Source organism: Alexandromys fortis, unplaced genomic scaffold (genome assembly GCF_014885135.2).
Source record: "Alexandromys fortis isolate MF-2015 unplaced genomic scaffold, M_Fortis_MF-2015_v1.1 scaffold_115, whole genome shotgun sequence".
In the NCBI taxonomy this organism is placed as follows: Eukaryota; Metazoa; Chordata; class Mammalia; order Rodentia; family Cricetidae; genus Alexandromys; species Alexandromys fortis.
This window is the reverse complement of record NW_026067989.1, coordinates 3240167-3256291: the sequence shown is the minus strand read 5'-3', so window position 1 is coordinate 3256291 and position 16125 is coordinate 3240167. Positions and strand designations below refer to the sequence as shown.

General features: G+C 44.8%; 1 protein-coding gene across 1 annotated transcript in view; it reads right to left on the bottom strand.

Annotated features, from left to right (window-relative positions):
* Nucleotides 1-16125, bottom strand: part of Cfap61 (cilia and flagella associated protein 61) — a 231495-nt gene that overhangs the window by 81229 nt on the left and 134141 nt on the right. Inside the window, exon 15 of the mRNA XM_050159553.1 lies at nt 3746-3844. Coding sequence (XP_050015510.1) covers nt 3746-3844 — 99 coding nt within the window. The remainder of the gene's footprint in view (nt 1-3745; nt 3845-16125) is intronic.

The following is a 16125-nucleotide window of genomic DNA, read 5'->3' as shown; positions in this document are numbered from 1 at the left end:
CAATCAAACATCACAGGAAAGGGGGCCGGGGTGTAGCTCGGTGGTAGAGCGACTGCCTGGCATACACAAAAAGAAATAAAAATGGAAAGTCGTCTTCATAGAAAAATCTAGAAAAACAGCTGGACATGGTAGCAGAGGCCTCCTTCCCAGCACTTGGAAGGTGGAGGCAGGAGAACAAGCAATTGAGGTCTGCCTGGGATCCACAGTGAGACCCTGTCTCAATAAACAAACAAAAACATGATGGGGAAATTTCTGGGAGATGGCATAGCTTAGGTATCCTGGGTACAAGGTGTGGCCTTCTTGTCAACATCATATGGGCCCAAAACCTGACAGGAAGAGAAAACCCAAGCCCTTAGGTGCACCATCGAAAGCCATTCCACAGAAGCAAATGTTAGGTCTGAGCAGATGCACGCCTCAAAGAGCCAGAATTTTTCAGAGGTAGAAAGAAACTTTGAGGTTTGTAGGGGATTAGCTGTGACACACTGGGAAGAAGGACCGCGGCAATTAACTTTCAATTATTCAGGGTTGATTGCCCAATTAGTGGCTTTCTCCGGCTTCCTGCTCCTCTTCCTTCCCACACCTTCTTCCAGCTGCCTCCTAGGTACGTCGTTAGCACCTCAATCAGAGGCTAGATGGGGGTGGGGGTGGGGGTAGGGGAGGTAACGGATTGGGGCGGTGAGAGGACAAAATGGCTATTTATAAAAAATATCAACAACAAGAATGAAGTAAAGCACTAGAGACAAGTTCACAGTCGTGTTGAGAAGGAGGAATTTGGATTATTAGATTCGTGTATGTTATTTTCACTTATTATTATTGAACACCAGGATCCCAGACAAGTTCCTTTCCGAGGGTGGTTTGAAAGTCAGCGTCCTGTTCCGGCCTCAGCCTCTGGTTCCTCTGGCTGGTGGGTTCTCCTTCTTCATGGAGAGGATATTTGCTGCACTTCCGAGGTGACTTTCATTTATTTTACATTGTAAAGTTCCTGCTCTACTGGAGTGCAGGGTTTGGGATGGGGACAATAGACGCCATCTTAAAAAGAAAACTATGTAATATTTAGGAGGATTTCATGAGCAGAGTAAGGCTTAGTTGAGTGTATTGGCTGGTTGTCAACGAACAGAAGAGTGAGGATAGACTGTGGGAAAAAAACACATTTAAGAAAAAGAAAAGCAAAGGTTTGCCTGCTGTGTTTGGGTACATTAAGATTGCTAGTCTGGAGAGAATGGAAATAGTAAAAGATATTGAGGTCGTTTGAACGTAATTGGCCCTCATAAGCTCATAGGGAGTGGCACGATTAGAAGGCGTGGCTTCATTGCAATAGGTATGGCTTTGTTGGAGCAAGTGTGTCACTGTGAGGGTCGGCATTGAGGTCTCATATATGCTCAAGCCACTCCCAGTGTCCCAGATCACTTCCTGTTGCCTTCTGGGCAAGATGCAGGGCCCTCATCTTTTCCAGCAGCATGTCTGCCTGATGTCACCATGTCACACCGTGATGATAATGGACTAAACCTAACTGTAAACCATCCAATTAAATGTTTCCCTCTGTAAGAGCTGTCACGGCCATGATGTTTCTTCACAGCAACAGAACCCCTGAGATAGAGTCAGTGAAAAAGGACAAACCTTATGGAGTTCCTGCATTCCAGAACATTCTGTGATGACAAAAGCATTCCGGCAGGATGGCAGCATGCTAGCAACTCATTTAATTTCAATTATTTAAATGGAAACAGCTCCTTGCGGTTTGTAGCTACTCTACTGGACAAGTAGAGTTCCAGGAGGCAAGGAGCTGTTATCACCTGAGTCGTGTGTGTGTGTGTGTGTGTGTGTGTGTGTGTGTCGTTCTGGGGACTGTGTTGAGAGGCAGAGAGACAAGGGTAGAGGTAAGGACACCACATTACTCCACGTCGCCACTCCAGCTGCCTATGTGTGTCACACCTGAAGAAAATCAGACATCTCGTCATGTCACACTCGACCTTCAGATGGGCAGAAACTTCCACCAAGCTGACTGACTTAAATTCACATCTCTTTGAAATCATGTAATTTCCATAATGGGAAAGCAGAACTGGAGAGCTTGCTCAGCAGGTAAGAGCGCTGTTGCTCATGCAAAGGGCCTGGGTTTAGTTTCCAGCACCCACATGGTGGCTCACAACCTCTGGTAGCTCTGCTTCCAGGGGACCTGGCACCCTCTTTTGACCTCAGCAGGGACACATATGGAACACGGACATACACAGAGGTAAAATACCATACACATAAAAATAAAATAAATCTTTAAGAAATTAAAAGAAGAAATGAAAATGGGAAAGAGGTGTCCAAGGGTCTATCCTCCCTTCCTGGCCAGGTCTTGGCGTTAAGCTGATTTTAACCAAAAATTCAGCATACTTTGCTAAGCATATTCTTTTCACCATCAAGAAAGCCCTAAGTCCAAGAGAAACGAAATCCCTTGCCTAGACTATACTGGCAGGGGTGGTTCTAGATCAGCACACACATATACACACCCCGCTCAAATCCCACATACTTGCATCGTGCTGGATGACATTCTTCCAATATGTGCGTGAGTGTGTGTGTGTGTGTGTGTGTGTGTGTGTGTGTGTGTGTGTTTGTGTGGTCTAATAAAGGTGGGATGGAAAGCTTATTGTGAAACACTTGCCTAGTATCCTTGAGTCCCCAGTTTGTATCCCCACCACTACAAAAGAAAGGCGCTAATTGAAAATGAGCCTAGCTCTGCTTGTAAAGAAGAGGATTTTCCCAGTACAGGTAAAACAAGTCTTTCTTCAAAAGGAACATCAAAGAGTCTGCCATGCCACCACCCCATGTGGAAAGGGGATGATTACCCTTTCCTCCTCTCTACTCTGAACACGGGGAGATGGTTTCTCCCAGAGAGCCTGCATTTTGCTACCAGAAACTGAAACTGGTGGAAGCTGTGTGGAAATGCCATTTCTAAGAACGGGTGTTGTCAAATGACGGTTCTGCCTGAACAAGAAAGACAGAGCTCTCCTGGCCTGGTGAGGACAGCTGCAGGTGCCTATGGTTTGGTGGGGTGGGAGAGAGGCTCACACCCTAAGTTGCTGCCTGTGGGGTAGAGTGGCAGCCACAGTGTCTCTGTCCTGTTTCTCAGACCCCAATGTAGAGGCAGCTGGTCTTGTGAGTTCCTTCCAACTGCAGGGACAGGGAAGCTGTCTCCCTCATCGATAACAAAATAGCTGACCATTCCCTCACTATCCTGCCAGTTTTATGTCAACATGACCCAAGCTGAAGTCATCCGAAAGGAGGGAACTTCAGTTGAAAAGAAGCCTCCGGAAGATCCAGCTGTAGAGCATTTTCTCAACTACTGATTGATGGAGGGCTTAGCCCAAGGTGGGCGGTGCTTTTCCTGGGATGTTGGCCCTGGGTTCTATAAGATAACAGGCTGTGAAAGTCATGAGGAGCAAATCAGTAAGCAGCACTCCTCCATGGCCTCTACATCAGCTCCTGCCTCCAGGTTCTTACCCTGTTTAAGTTCCTGTCCCGACTCCCTCCCTTCGAGGGTGATGTGGAAGAGTAAGCCAATTACCCCCCTTCCCCCCACCACAGCTGCTTTGGTCATAGTGTTTTATCACAGCAATAGAAACCCTAACTAAGACATGCTCTGATGGGTTTGAACTTGTTTTTCCCAATTAATGGTACTCTAGGAGAAATTTCCCCCTTGAAATTTATTATTTAACATAAAAAAGACTGCACATAGTTAGGAAGAAAATTAGGAAATGAATCATACTCGCTTGCTAGGAACTTCCTTTGTTCATTGCCGAGAAGTTTTTTTCCTGGGAGTCCGTGAGTTGAGATCAGGGTGAGATTATTGAACTTCAGGTGAGAGCTGAAGAGAAATAAACATAACACAACTTTTTAAAACGTTAAATGTGACTAAATGAAAATTTACTGCGATTCAGCTGAACTTCATGTATCATTCAACTCTTGGCCTTTTCTTTGGAAGTAGAAGCTCTTTCCAAACAAATAGTCAAATAGAACCTTCATAACAAAAAAGGAAGTCGGTGTTCAAGTGGCTAACTGCAGAGAATCCTAGAGGCTGCGCCAGCATATGGCAGACACTTTGAGTTTTTAAAAAACGCTTCTCCCAAAGCAAAACAGAATAAACTGCAAAAATTGGGAGGTGGGAAACAATTTTGCATAAACTAATGGCAAGTTTGAGGGTCATCCCACTTAGGAGAAACTGGACTCCTGACCCCCACAGTAGAGCACACACATTGAGTCCTCGGGGCCACACAATGATTTTCGTGATATTATTAGTTTTATTTATTTTCTCAGGTGGAACTGAGGCACAATAGTTTTCTAAGGCCATGTAAGGCCACTGTCTGGCTCTAATTTTGCCTCACCTAACCTTTGACTATAGGGTGGCCCCCTGGATTTTGGGAGATAGGACTTCCCCCGTGGACACCAAAACGTGAAGGTGCTTAAGTCCCTGATTCATGATGTTGTGACATCCACACATAAGCTAGACACCACCACTTGATGTGGGATGACCTTCTGTACACTCAAATACGTGTTGCTTTTATTGGTTGATGACTAAAGCTAGGTGAGAAAGCCAAGCAGAGATACCGGGAGAAAGAACGTGGAGTTAGGAGTCTCTAGCCAGATGCAGAGGAAGCAAGATGAAGATGTTGTACTAAGAAAACATATCAAGCCATGTGGCTAAACATAGGTAAAAATTATGAGTTAATTTAAAAGTAAAAGCTAGTTAATAATAAGCCTGAACTAATAGGCCAAACAGTTTGCAATTAATATTAAGCCTCTGAATGGTTATCCGGGAACTGGCAGGTGGCAGAGAAACGTCCAGTTTATGTCATCTCAGAATTACTTATAACAACTTAACATAGAATAAATAGTAAGTAACTGGGATATTGTGTTGTTTAGGGAATGAAGCCTATGTGTGTTCGGTGTAGTGAAAATTTTCTCCAAGGGTTTTCTGCTGACACTGGTGGAATATATGGATGTAAAACCCACGGAAAGCCCCATCTCTAAGTGGGCTATGTTGCCCTGTATGTTGGAAATCACTCAGAGGCTTCCCAGATTGTTTAATCCTCACATTTCAACACCAATCTTTCCACTTTGAGACATATATAGTTATTCACGTTAGGGTAACAGACTGTCACCTAGCAGAATATTCTAGAGTCCTTTTTTAAAAATTGTTTTTATTGAGTTACATATTTTTCTCTGCTCCCCTCTCTTCCTTTCCCCTCCCCTTCTACCCTCTTCCACGGTCCCCATGCTCCCAATTTACTCAGGAGATCTTGTCTTTCTCTACTTCTCATGTATATTAGATCCATGTTTGTCTCTCTTAGGGTCCTCTTTGTCGTATAAATTCTATGGGATTGTGAATTGTAGACTGGTTTTCTTTCCTTTATGTCTAAAAGCCACTTATGAGTGAGTGCATATGATATTTGTTTTTCTATGTCTGGGTTACCTCACTCAGGATTTTTTTTCAAGTTCCTCTCATTTGCCTGCAAATTTCAAGATGTCATTTTTTTTTCTGCTGTGCAGTACTCGATTGTGTAAATGTACCACATTTTCCTTATCCATTCTTTGGTCGAGGGGCATTTAGGTTGTTTCCAGGTTCTGGCTATGACAAACAATGCTCCTATGAACATAGTTAAGCACATGCCCTTGTGGTATGATTGAGCATCCTTTGCATATATACCCAAAAAATGGTATTACTGGGCCTTAAGGGGGGTTGTTTCCTAATTTTCTGAGAAATCGCCATACTGATATCCAAAGGGGCTGTACCAGCTTGCACTCCTACCAGCAATGGAGGAGTGTTCCCTTTACCCCACATTCTCTCAGGTATCAGCATGGCGGCATACAACTATAACTCCAGAAGTTGGGAGACAGAGACAAGGAGATCATACATCCCAGACCTATTGTTCTCAGTAAACCAAACCAAAGAGCCGAACTGCTTTACATTTGCATCATGCTTTTCAAGTCTGAGCCCTTCACAGTATCATCACAGGAGTAATCTTCAAAACAATCTGCACTGGGACTTGGGAGAAAGCCACAGGCTGTGTGTATTTCATGTGAAAGAAAAGGAAAGACGGCAAAGGTAAGCACTTTGTTTAAGATCATGATGTTCCAAAGCAGCAGGGGCCGGCTAAGCAATTCCTGCTTTCCAACCCCAGGCTGCATTCCCTCTGCCTTTCCCCGGCTGGGCCCCCTCCCTGGAGGTGGCTTCAGGAGGTTGCCCAGCGCCAGCAGAAGTTTCCATGAACTCGCATGCTTAGGGGTCACTCTCAGCTGCCGTTCAGTGTTTCAGACACTCCTGCTGTGATCTGCCCTCTGCATAGTCAGCAAAATATTATGGGTGAGAGCTTATCACAGGAGCCTCACTTAAGGAGAAAGACATTTGTCCCCCTCCTCCCATCTCTTCTTGGTTTACATGGCCCCTTTCAATCAATCAAATGCCAAAAAGAAGGCCTTCACCGAGCCAGAGGAAAACACCTGCCTTCCTTTTTCAAGAGGAGGTTGGAGGTTTTCCAACTGGAAATGCTACCAGTGTACTGGCAGTCTGTTAAGTAGCTCTAAAGACAGGACTCTGGGTGAGGGCACAGGGCCGGGTGGGGGTGAGGGTGCCAAGCAATACGTTCAGCCGAACCTAACAGCTAAATGTTATGGAAGGCTTTGCTCTCACGTCTCTAGGGACAGCTATCATTTAAGAACGCATATTCCTATTTAACATGGAGAAAACCAAGCATGTCTTATCCTCCAACAAGAGGAATAAAAAAAAAAAATCTGACTACCTTCAAATAGCATAAAGGCCACAGTTAAGCTGCCTGCTTGGGCTGCCAGTATGCAAGCACACACCAGTGACAGGCCCTGGATTATTAACTGTCCCATGGAAAACATAAGTGATAGCTGTGTGTTTACACCCACAGGCAGTTAAGGTTTACTCTGGCTCTGGAGCCTCTGTAATCAAAATGTACTTTATATGGTACTAGTCAGAGCTACGCACGGGTCCTTTTGACATCTCCATGTAGACGGAAGGCTTGATGACTATGCAGCTTCATCTTCTACTACAAAACCATTCCCTATGTGGATCAAATGACTTTGAAATTGCCAGATTACCGCATTATGTTATCCTGAATTGTCCTGCAATTAAATTTTTTTCTCAAAAGATAAAAGAATGTTCCCAAAGGACAAAGGATGATTTTGTTGTTTTTGCCTCATCTTCATTTCTTCTTCTTCCTTCTTCTTCCTCTGTCTTCTCCTCTTCCTCTTCTTTAACATTATCTATAATTAATTACATAGTACAGATTTTTGGGAGTGGGCAAGATTTCTTGCATTGTGTTTATTTCAAAGAAACCATTTTTCCTGCTTTTCTCCAGTCATAGTGAAATTCCTCTTGCATTCCTCCCTGCGACTGTCCTGGCCCTTTATCTAGTCAAGCCTTGCCATCTCTCGCCCATTCTCCTGTCCTCATTCTCCATTTAGCATGACTCCTGCGTCATATAAAAAGCACACAGATGCCATTGACATCCAACCTTCCCCTTCTTGCACCACAAGAACATCTTCCACTCTAAAGACAGGTGTCTGTCTGCCAGCGATCCTGGTCTCCTCATCAAACGCCTGTGACATCTGATTTGTGACGTTCAGTATGCCAACCCAGTGCTGACGAAGATGGGTCCTGGGAGCCGACGGGAACATGGCTCCGTTTCTCTGCTTCTTCTTGCGTGGATCTATTCTCAAAGTCAGCCTAGATCCACAGCGACTCTTGGGGCTCCCTCCACCCATCGCGTTAATATTATGGGCAGAAGGAGGGAAATGTGGTGTTAAAAGGCAGAATTCCTCCAGCCAATTATATCAAGTACAGTTCACATACGCCAAGAAAGAAAAAACGATGTGCCAAGTGGGCGGCACCTGGAAACTAGAGCGGTGCCCGAGAACAATGGTGACAGACTGCGTTTGGAGAGGACCAGAAGAGACGTATAGAAAACCACGTAGTCGACACAGGTTAGACAAGCACACGTCAGCTGGCTGGCGAGCCTCCAGAACCCTACCTTTACTATGACTACAACTGAACTCACGTTGGTTTAGTTTGGCCCAGTGCGGGAGCCGGATCCAAATCAACAGCTTCCTACATCATTCAACAGCCGGAAGGACAATGTATTAAAGAGCCTATCAGGCAGCCCCGCGTGACATTTCTGCTTGTATTAGCCGAGCTCCCTGCCACTGCCACATGTCTTCGCAAAGGAAGTTGGAAACCACGGGTTTTCATGAAACATAGTGATTATTCCTCCCCCTAGGAACCAGAGTGCCCTAAATGCTATCACTAAGCACACAGGACAGAATGACTCCTGGGGGGCAAATAGCAGTCTTGACTTGGACTCATATCGGCTTGTGGAGGACGCATGGGGTGAGGACAAAAAAAGAACCTTATGAACCAGGAATTTAGGCAAAAAAAAAAAAAAAAAAACACATGGCATACTCCACAAAGTCTCGTGAAACAAAAAGGGAGGCTTGCTCAGGATTATGGGAGCTGAAAGCGATAGAGAGTCATGCAGCGACTAGCAAGACAGGCTGTGCCTTTGCAGTCTTGAGCCCAGAGGATGGAGGCAGAAGGGACACTGGGACAGGTGGGTCAAGAGGAGGAGCTATGTAGGTGACCCTAAGGAGCCGTGGCCACACTCTACTGCCTGAACCCGGTCTTTCATGATGTTTCTATTAACTAGCTCTCCCTCATTCGTGCATTTATTTTCTCATCAACCATCCCGGGGCTTCATGCCCACTTCCCCAGGTGATTTCATCCACCACCATCTCACCTGTTTCCCACAATGCGCTTGACTATGCTTTAATGTTTCTTCTGAGCTATAGATCTAATTTCTAAATGCCCCAGGGTCATCCCGGATTCAGCCTGTACAAATCAGGATGCTCCAGGGCATTCCAGATCAAATATGCAGCCCAACAGAGCTCCTGGCAGTTCCCACCCCATTGCTTTCTCTGTAAAAGTCACGACCAACTCACTCACCATCTCTCATGCTAGAAATCTGGAAGCTCATCTTCGATTTCCTGTCGCCATTCCCACTCCCCTGGCCAGTGACTGTGTCTGGTCATTTTCACCCGATTTGTATTCTTGAAGGCCCCCGCCTGCCAGTCTCACAATACACTGTGAGAACTGACCATCCACACAGCTATTGGAAGCATAGTTTTACATTACATCATATTTCAGGGTTTCTGGTTTTGAGAGCCCAACCTTTGCACTCTACCTTGGTAGCAACAGAGCTGAGAAGTAAAGAGCTCGCATGGGCTTGAGAGTCACACTGTCTTAGCTGGACCCTTAGTGCCGGCGTCTTGACCTCAGGCAGGTTATTTAACCTTTTTACCTGTAAATTGGAGTGGCAGAACCTATTGGGTCTTAGGGGAGCTGTGCAGATGAATGGAGATGGTACCCAAGGATGTTCAGACAGAACACTTTTGATGGATAGTAACTGTTTCATTGCCAGGATCAGTCCAGACTCACTAGCATGGTATGTAAGTCTTTATGGTCAAGGGCTAATCCAACCTTCCATTTAGTTCTTTGTAACATCAATCTTCTTACTGCTCACTTAGGCTTCCCACCCTTTCGTGTCTGCATACAGAAAGACACAGCATTTTCGTGTGTTCCTTCCGACTTCGTATTTTGCTCTGGTAGTTTTCTATGCAGTTAGGTACGGCAACATCTGAATAATTGATTTGATTTAGTTCAAGTGCAAAGTTTATAGTGCTGGGGATGAAATATTGAGATGAAATGTTTCAGAGTTCACATTTGCTTATGTATGAATATTCAGAAAGTTCCTGCAGACAGAGCAGCGCGTCACTGGGTGCAGCTTGGCTTTGGCGCAAGCACCACAGGAAGTGGCACAAATAGCAGAGTCCCAGAAAAAAACCTGAGTCTCAGATTTACTGGTGTTGGCTTCATGTACATCAACAATATCTAACAGCCTTGCGAGCCCTCTGCTCCAAAATCAAAGGTCACCATATTGCGAGGGGGGAAAAGTTCAAGTTAAGTGCGCAGGCCAATGAAACCTTACACGAATGCACCTGTATTTTTGCAGCAGATAATTCCAGTGGGGATTTCACGTTGCCGTGGATACAAAGGGAGGAAACAGCTCAAAGATGCTTGTGAAGCAGGGAGGGATTAGAGTATCCAGGGAAATAAGTAAAAGGTATTGGGTTTCATTCCGAGTTTCAGAAGGACAGCTACAAAATTAGGTCTAAACATCCTTATCCCACAAAGAAAGAGGAGCGCACTGCCAATTTATTGTAAGCAGGAAAAGGACACATAGAACTTTTCATGTTGCTTTTCAATCTGTTAGTCACTCACTCATTAATTTTTATATTTTTTTGCTGATTTTGTGTGTGTGGCATGACAAAGGCAGCCAGCCAAGGCGAGTGATTTAATTAACTGGCTTTATTAATGCTTCTATTTGAGCAAACAGATAATGTAGAGGAAAAAAAATAATTACCTCACATCCATCTAAATGTTTCAATTTAATTTACTAAAACCTCTGCTTTCAGAATTGTCCAAGACAGTGACAAAAATATTTTCCAGATGACAATAAATCCGAGCTCAACACAGACATGAGACTGAACTGGCTATTTTACAAGTCAAAGAACAACTCAGATGTAACTCCATATTAAAGATGTAAGATAGTAGCACACAATTAATGGTTAAATGCTACAGACAGGAGGTAAAGAGTGGGGACTATTGTGAATTTCCACAATTAGAAGACAAATGTGTTGAAAACAAGTCCAAGCAAAGATCTGTTATAAGCAAAGAGCAGAGTAAGAAAATCTACCAGTTTTTCCCTGGAAAAAAATTAACTTTTCAGTGGTTCGTGTGTGTGTGTGTGTGCATGGATGTGTATGTGTGTATATGCATGTATGTGTGTGTATGTGTGTATGTGTATGTATGTATGTATGTGTGTGTTGTTGTTTGTATGTCTAGACCATGAGAGAATTTTTGATACATCTCAAGATATTTGCTTCATTTTTGTTCAGCTAGTAAAAAATACTATTGGCTGCATCCACAGCCACAGAGCTGTCCGCAGTGGCAAATTCTGATTGTCAGGGGAGACCAAAGAAAGAGAGCCAAATGGGACTGAGTGAAGGACTTTGAGCACATGTAGGACGTGGGGGCCCACAGATGTGAGTCTGTGCTACCTTGACTAAAGGTCTGAGAGTCCGAGCTACTCTTGCTCTTTCAAAGTTATTGACAACAGGTCTGACTTAAGGTATGGCTACAAACAAGATACCCCGATCTTGGGTGTGGATACTTTGTCTTTTGAGTATTAATATGGCCCACAGAAGTGGATCCATTCCACCTTGAACAAAGATCAGAGAATCCAAGCTTATTCCTGTTCCTTCATTTTTAAGACAGGAGGTTTGACCAAGGAGTGGCTGCCTATAGGATGCTTGGTCTACGGTGTATTTGTTATATGTCTGTTAGAGTACTTAACTAAGGATATAGGTGTTTGATGCTTCAAGTACTGAAACAGGTCATTGCTTTGTTTATTTCTTGTGTCATCTAAAGCAGTCCTTTGCCTTCTCCCCCACCTTTTGGATTGGGGTACACAAGCACAAGGAAAATACACACGGGTGATTTTCAGTCTTCACTGAATTTCCCTCCCGATGCCATCTGTCTTTCCGTCTTTTCTTTTGTACTTCTGTTTTTTGCTACCTGCCATTTCTTAATCCTCATGCTTCCTTCCAAGTACAGACAGACAAACTGGGTGGGACTCGGCTGATGTTGTTGCCCTGCTGCGGGCTACAACAAATGGCACCCCGACATGAAGCAGGATGGAATGGATGACCTGGATGGGGAAGGTCACGTGATAGACACCGCAGATTAACAAGGCACCACGGGTGTAAAAGTAAAAGCTGAGTGCTCGAATAGATAAGAGATAATTAATACAGAAAGGTGGTACAAAAATATCGGGAATAAAAGATTTATAAATAAATGTCTGTAGATATAGGACAAGAAAAGAGCAGACAACTGTCTGTACATGTGCTTGGGCATATTTTGATAGCCAGAGGTGCCGGGATGGAGTAGAAACAAATGCAGAAAATTGTAGTGTTTGTAGATCGTGAAGAAGGTGAGGGTTTGTGGGGTGACATAGAGGTTAAAACTTTCCTGACTCTACTCTCTAGTATTGGGGACAACCTTGCCTCGGTCCACCGTGGGTGGTGAACCAAAGCCTCCTGTTGTCCCTAGTCCCTGAGCAACTGTGATGGACTCTGGAGAAAGGAGACAGCAGGCTGTTCTCACAAGCCTACCCTGAGCCCAGCCATCTCCCAGATGTGACCTGGGTGTGCTCTGGAGTCCCCATGGATCTGTCAGGGAAGGGGCATGATGGCCAAAGTCATGGTCTGTGGGGAACATCTAGAGACTCAGGACGGTAGATGAAATGTTTATGTACCTGTGCTCAAAGGTAACTCAAGAGTCCTTACTGGGAAAAAAATATTATGTTTGGAAAATGATGAGAATAAAATTTGGGGGTGCCGGGCGATGGTGGCGCACACCTTTAATCCCAGCACTCGGGAGGCAGAGGCAGGCGGATCTCTGTGAGTTCGAGACCAGCCTGGTCTACAGAGCTAGTGCCAGGACAGGCTCCAAAGCCACAGAGAAACCCTGTCTCGAAAAACCAAAAAAAAAAAAAATTGGGGGGTTCCAGCAAAACAGATTAAAATGAACTGAATTTGAGTTTTTCCTTACATGTTGTAAGAAACGATTAATAATGGTCTCATACAATGTACATGTTTATACATGTTAAATAAATACAAGCGATAAATACCAAGACGACAACAGTAAGACAAACCAGAAAAGTTCTGTACACAAGAAATGCAAAACATAAGGCACAAGTCAATCAGGTTCACACGGCCAAAAGCAAAGCATTATGGGACTAGAAGAACCGGTGATATCACTTCTGATGACGAAGAAAGGTTCATATTTTGGGCAATAATGGCCATTAGCAAAGCTTTATTAACACCATATGGGCTGGCTTCCTCATGCTTGGCAGTTACTTTTTGGGCTCCCGTCTTAACTGGTGATCCGTTCAGCATGTGGCTTTTGCAAAATGCTTTCTACTAGGTCCAATTTATATGTAAATACTGGAACCGGGATAATGACCGGCTCCATCATGTCAATGATAGCATGATAATTAGGCTTGCTAGGCACTAAAGTAATGATGTAAGTTAGAAGTTATATTATTTCCTGAGAATTAGAAAATGTGCTTTAGAAAACAAACCCATAAACTAGTTTACCTACCATGAACAATTACAGGGGGGAAGTAGTTCCCTTCCAGCTAGATCTGTCAACTTTGAGGAGATGTCTACATAAATGGTTCCTAACCCAGCTGCATTGCGGAATTATCTGGAGTCTGTCAAACACACATATCCTTGGAATCCACTCCATCCCCACTGAATTATAATACCAGGAATTGGAGGCCCAGAAACTCTATTTCTATAGCTCTCCTCACCCCCACCCAAATGGCTCACCTATGCACGGTCTGGAGCTTCTACAGTCTGGAGCTTCCAGAAAGATCACTCAACATTAACCCCAGGTCTAGGAATCCTTTGCAGTATTTTCTCTACCACACATTGTTGAAATAAAATAAGAAAATTCAAATTTTGAATTAGTTAATGGATTAATTTTGGATTATTTCTTTGAAAGGAATTATCTTCTAAATACATAGTTAGAGATAGATATGCTCTTCAGAGTCATTTTCTCACGAGATGGTCTAATCTGGTCGGGATTACATGCAGTGACTCACAGAAGTCCCGCCATCCAGCGAGGACAGCCACGGGCTACAGTTTAGATCTCAAATGTCCCCCACAGGGCCCACATGCTGAAGGTTTGCTCTCCAACCTGAGGTACTACAAGGAGGGGGTGAAATCTTAAGGAGGTGGGAAAGGAAGGTGAGAGGGAGGGAGGGAGGAAGGGGGGGTGGGAAAGAGAGAGGGTGGAGGAAGACGAAGAAGGAAGGAAGACTGACTAGATCCTAAGGAACGAGCTTTGGGAAGATAGACCAAAGCCCTTTTTCTTTTTCTTTGCTTCCTGGGCACCTGTGCCACCACAAGCTCCCCGCAATGACACTGTCCTTCACCAAGGCTCGAAGTGATAAAGTCAAGAGACCAGGGACTCAAACCTCTGAAACCTAAGTCAGAAGACACCTGTCCTCTTTTCCAGCAGATCTTTCTCAAGCATTTTGTCATAGTGACGGTACTGTGATGAGCTCTCCACTGTCACTTCTACTGCGGGCTCCCATGCCTGTGTTCACAGGCAGGATCTTTCTGTGCCTCCCCATCAAATTCTGTCCAACATCAGGTGCTGACAGAGCCCAGTCTGACAGCTCCTTATTTCCCCCAGAGCATCTGTATGTGGTTCTGCTTGCACCAGGATAAAGACCTCAGCAGACACTGGCCCGTCCTTCTGGACGGCATGAGCTGTAGAGAGTGCTGGCTCTTTCACAGACCTCCCGAGTAAGCGGTTCTCAAAATGGAGTGACCTTCAGATTCCCCTACAGGTGTTTGACTCGGTCCTGACAGACTTGAGGATCTACATCTCACACAGACTCTAGGAATTATTGAAGGTGCTGGGCAGGAGGTCATAGCATTGACCTCTCACACAACGAAGAAGTAAAGGACTGTATTTGTCAATACATCTTTTTTTAATCCTAGTAAATAGTTCTTGTGACCTTGTAAAGGGGGACAAGTAGGAAACTCTTTGGACCACAAGGGTGGCACGAAGTCCTCTTTGCCAAACCCTTGCTTTTCTACTTTGTCTTTAGAATGAGCAATTGTAAGATTATTGATGCAACATAGGTAACAAGCTGAGGAAAATAGGGAACACGAGGGGTATTCTAGTCGATCATTTGGGGTCTGGTCACGGCATCTTGGCCCAACTGGTCACCTGAAAATAGTTTTCCAGCTATCAGCATTCCCTGCCCCTGTCTGCCAAAGGGGCTGGTTCTAAGAGTGTGTAAACTTGGTATTAAAAGATGGGGAATACTTCTGAAAGGAGCAGGAATAATAACTTTAGCAAATGAAGATAGTTTCATTTAATACTAATTACATTTATATACTGGAATAGGATTAGGAAGCCTGATTATGATCTGTGGACCAGGTGTCCCAGCTCACTCTTTTCTGATCGATCAACATCTTGTCCTTCTACTGGATGGTGGGAGGGGGAGCGTGGGAGGCTGAGCCTCTGTGCTTAGCATGATCTCCTCACTGCAGCTCCTCCCATGCTCAGCCACCAGCCTGACCTTGGTATGGGTCCCTGGTGATCCCTCTGTGGCTCCATCACTACAACCCAGCAAGACATGACCTGCCCCACCACCTGTCTCAATTGACTGCTTTGCTCCGCAGGCTCCAGGGAAGGGGACATGAGCATGCCTTCATGCTGCTTGGGCCCTGGTGTGAACCAAGCAACCAGGGTGCACACACCCCTAGCTGCCTTGACAGAGACCCGGTCACAATCAGTTTGCTCATGGGGGTTGGCTCTGAGCTCAGCAAGCAAGCACTGACTATTATGAGTCACCTAATTAGTGGCAGGCCACACTGAAGGTTTCAGATGTCCTCAGACAAACATAAAGATAAAGAGGGTAATTAAGCCACTGGCCCTAGGCTGGCTGCTGCCAGTGCCCACAGCTGGGCCGGATACTGAGTGGAACTGTGGGACCTGATAACAGGGTTATGGTCACTCGGAGTCAGAGCTATACAACTTCCTGGTTCTAGTCTATTCTTTGCCTCAGTTTGCTCAACCAAATGAAGGATTCATATCTTAACTAGGGAGCCTGAAGCTCTGTTCATTGATGGGGTTTTTGGTTTTGTTTCTGTTTTGTTGTTGTTGCTTGTATGTTTTGGGAAAGTGTCTCACTCTGTAACCCTGCTGGCCTGGAACTCAGAGATCTTCCTACTTCTGCCCTGAATGTTGGGACTAAAGGTGTGCATTGCCATGGTTGGCTTGGTCATTTCTGAGCAAACTTTTCTCAGTGTTAGTACCAGAAGGGACAGTATGGGCTTTATGGTGCCTAAGAGTGCCTCTTGTGAACCACAGTAGACAGAGGGTTGTGGGGACACTTCTCAGGGCTGTTTCTAGTCAATATTATC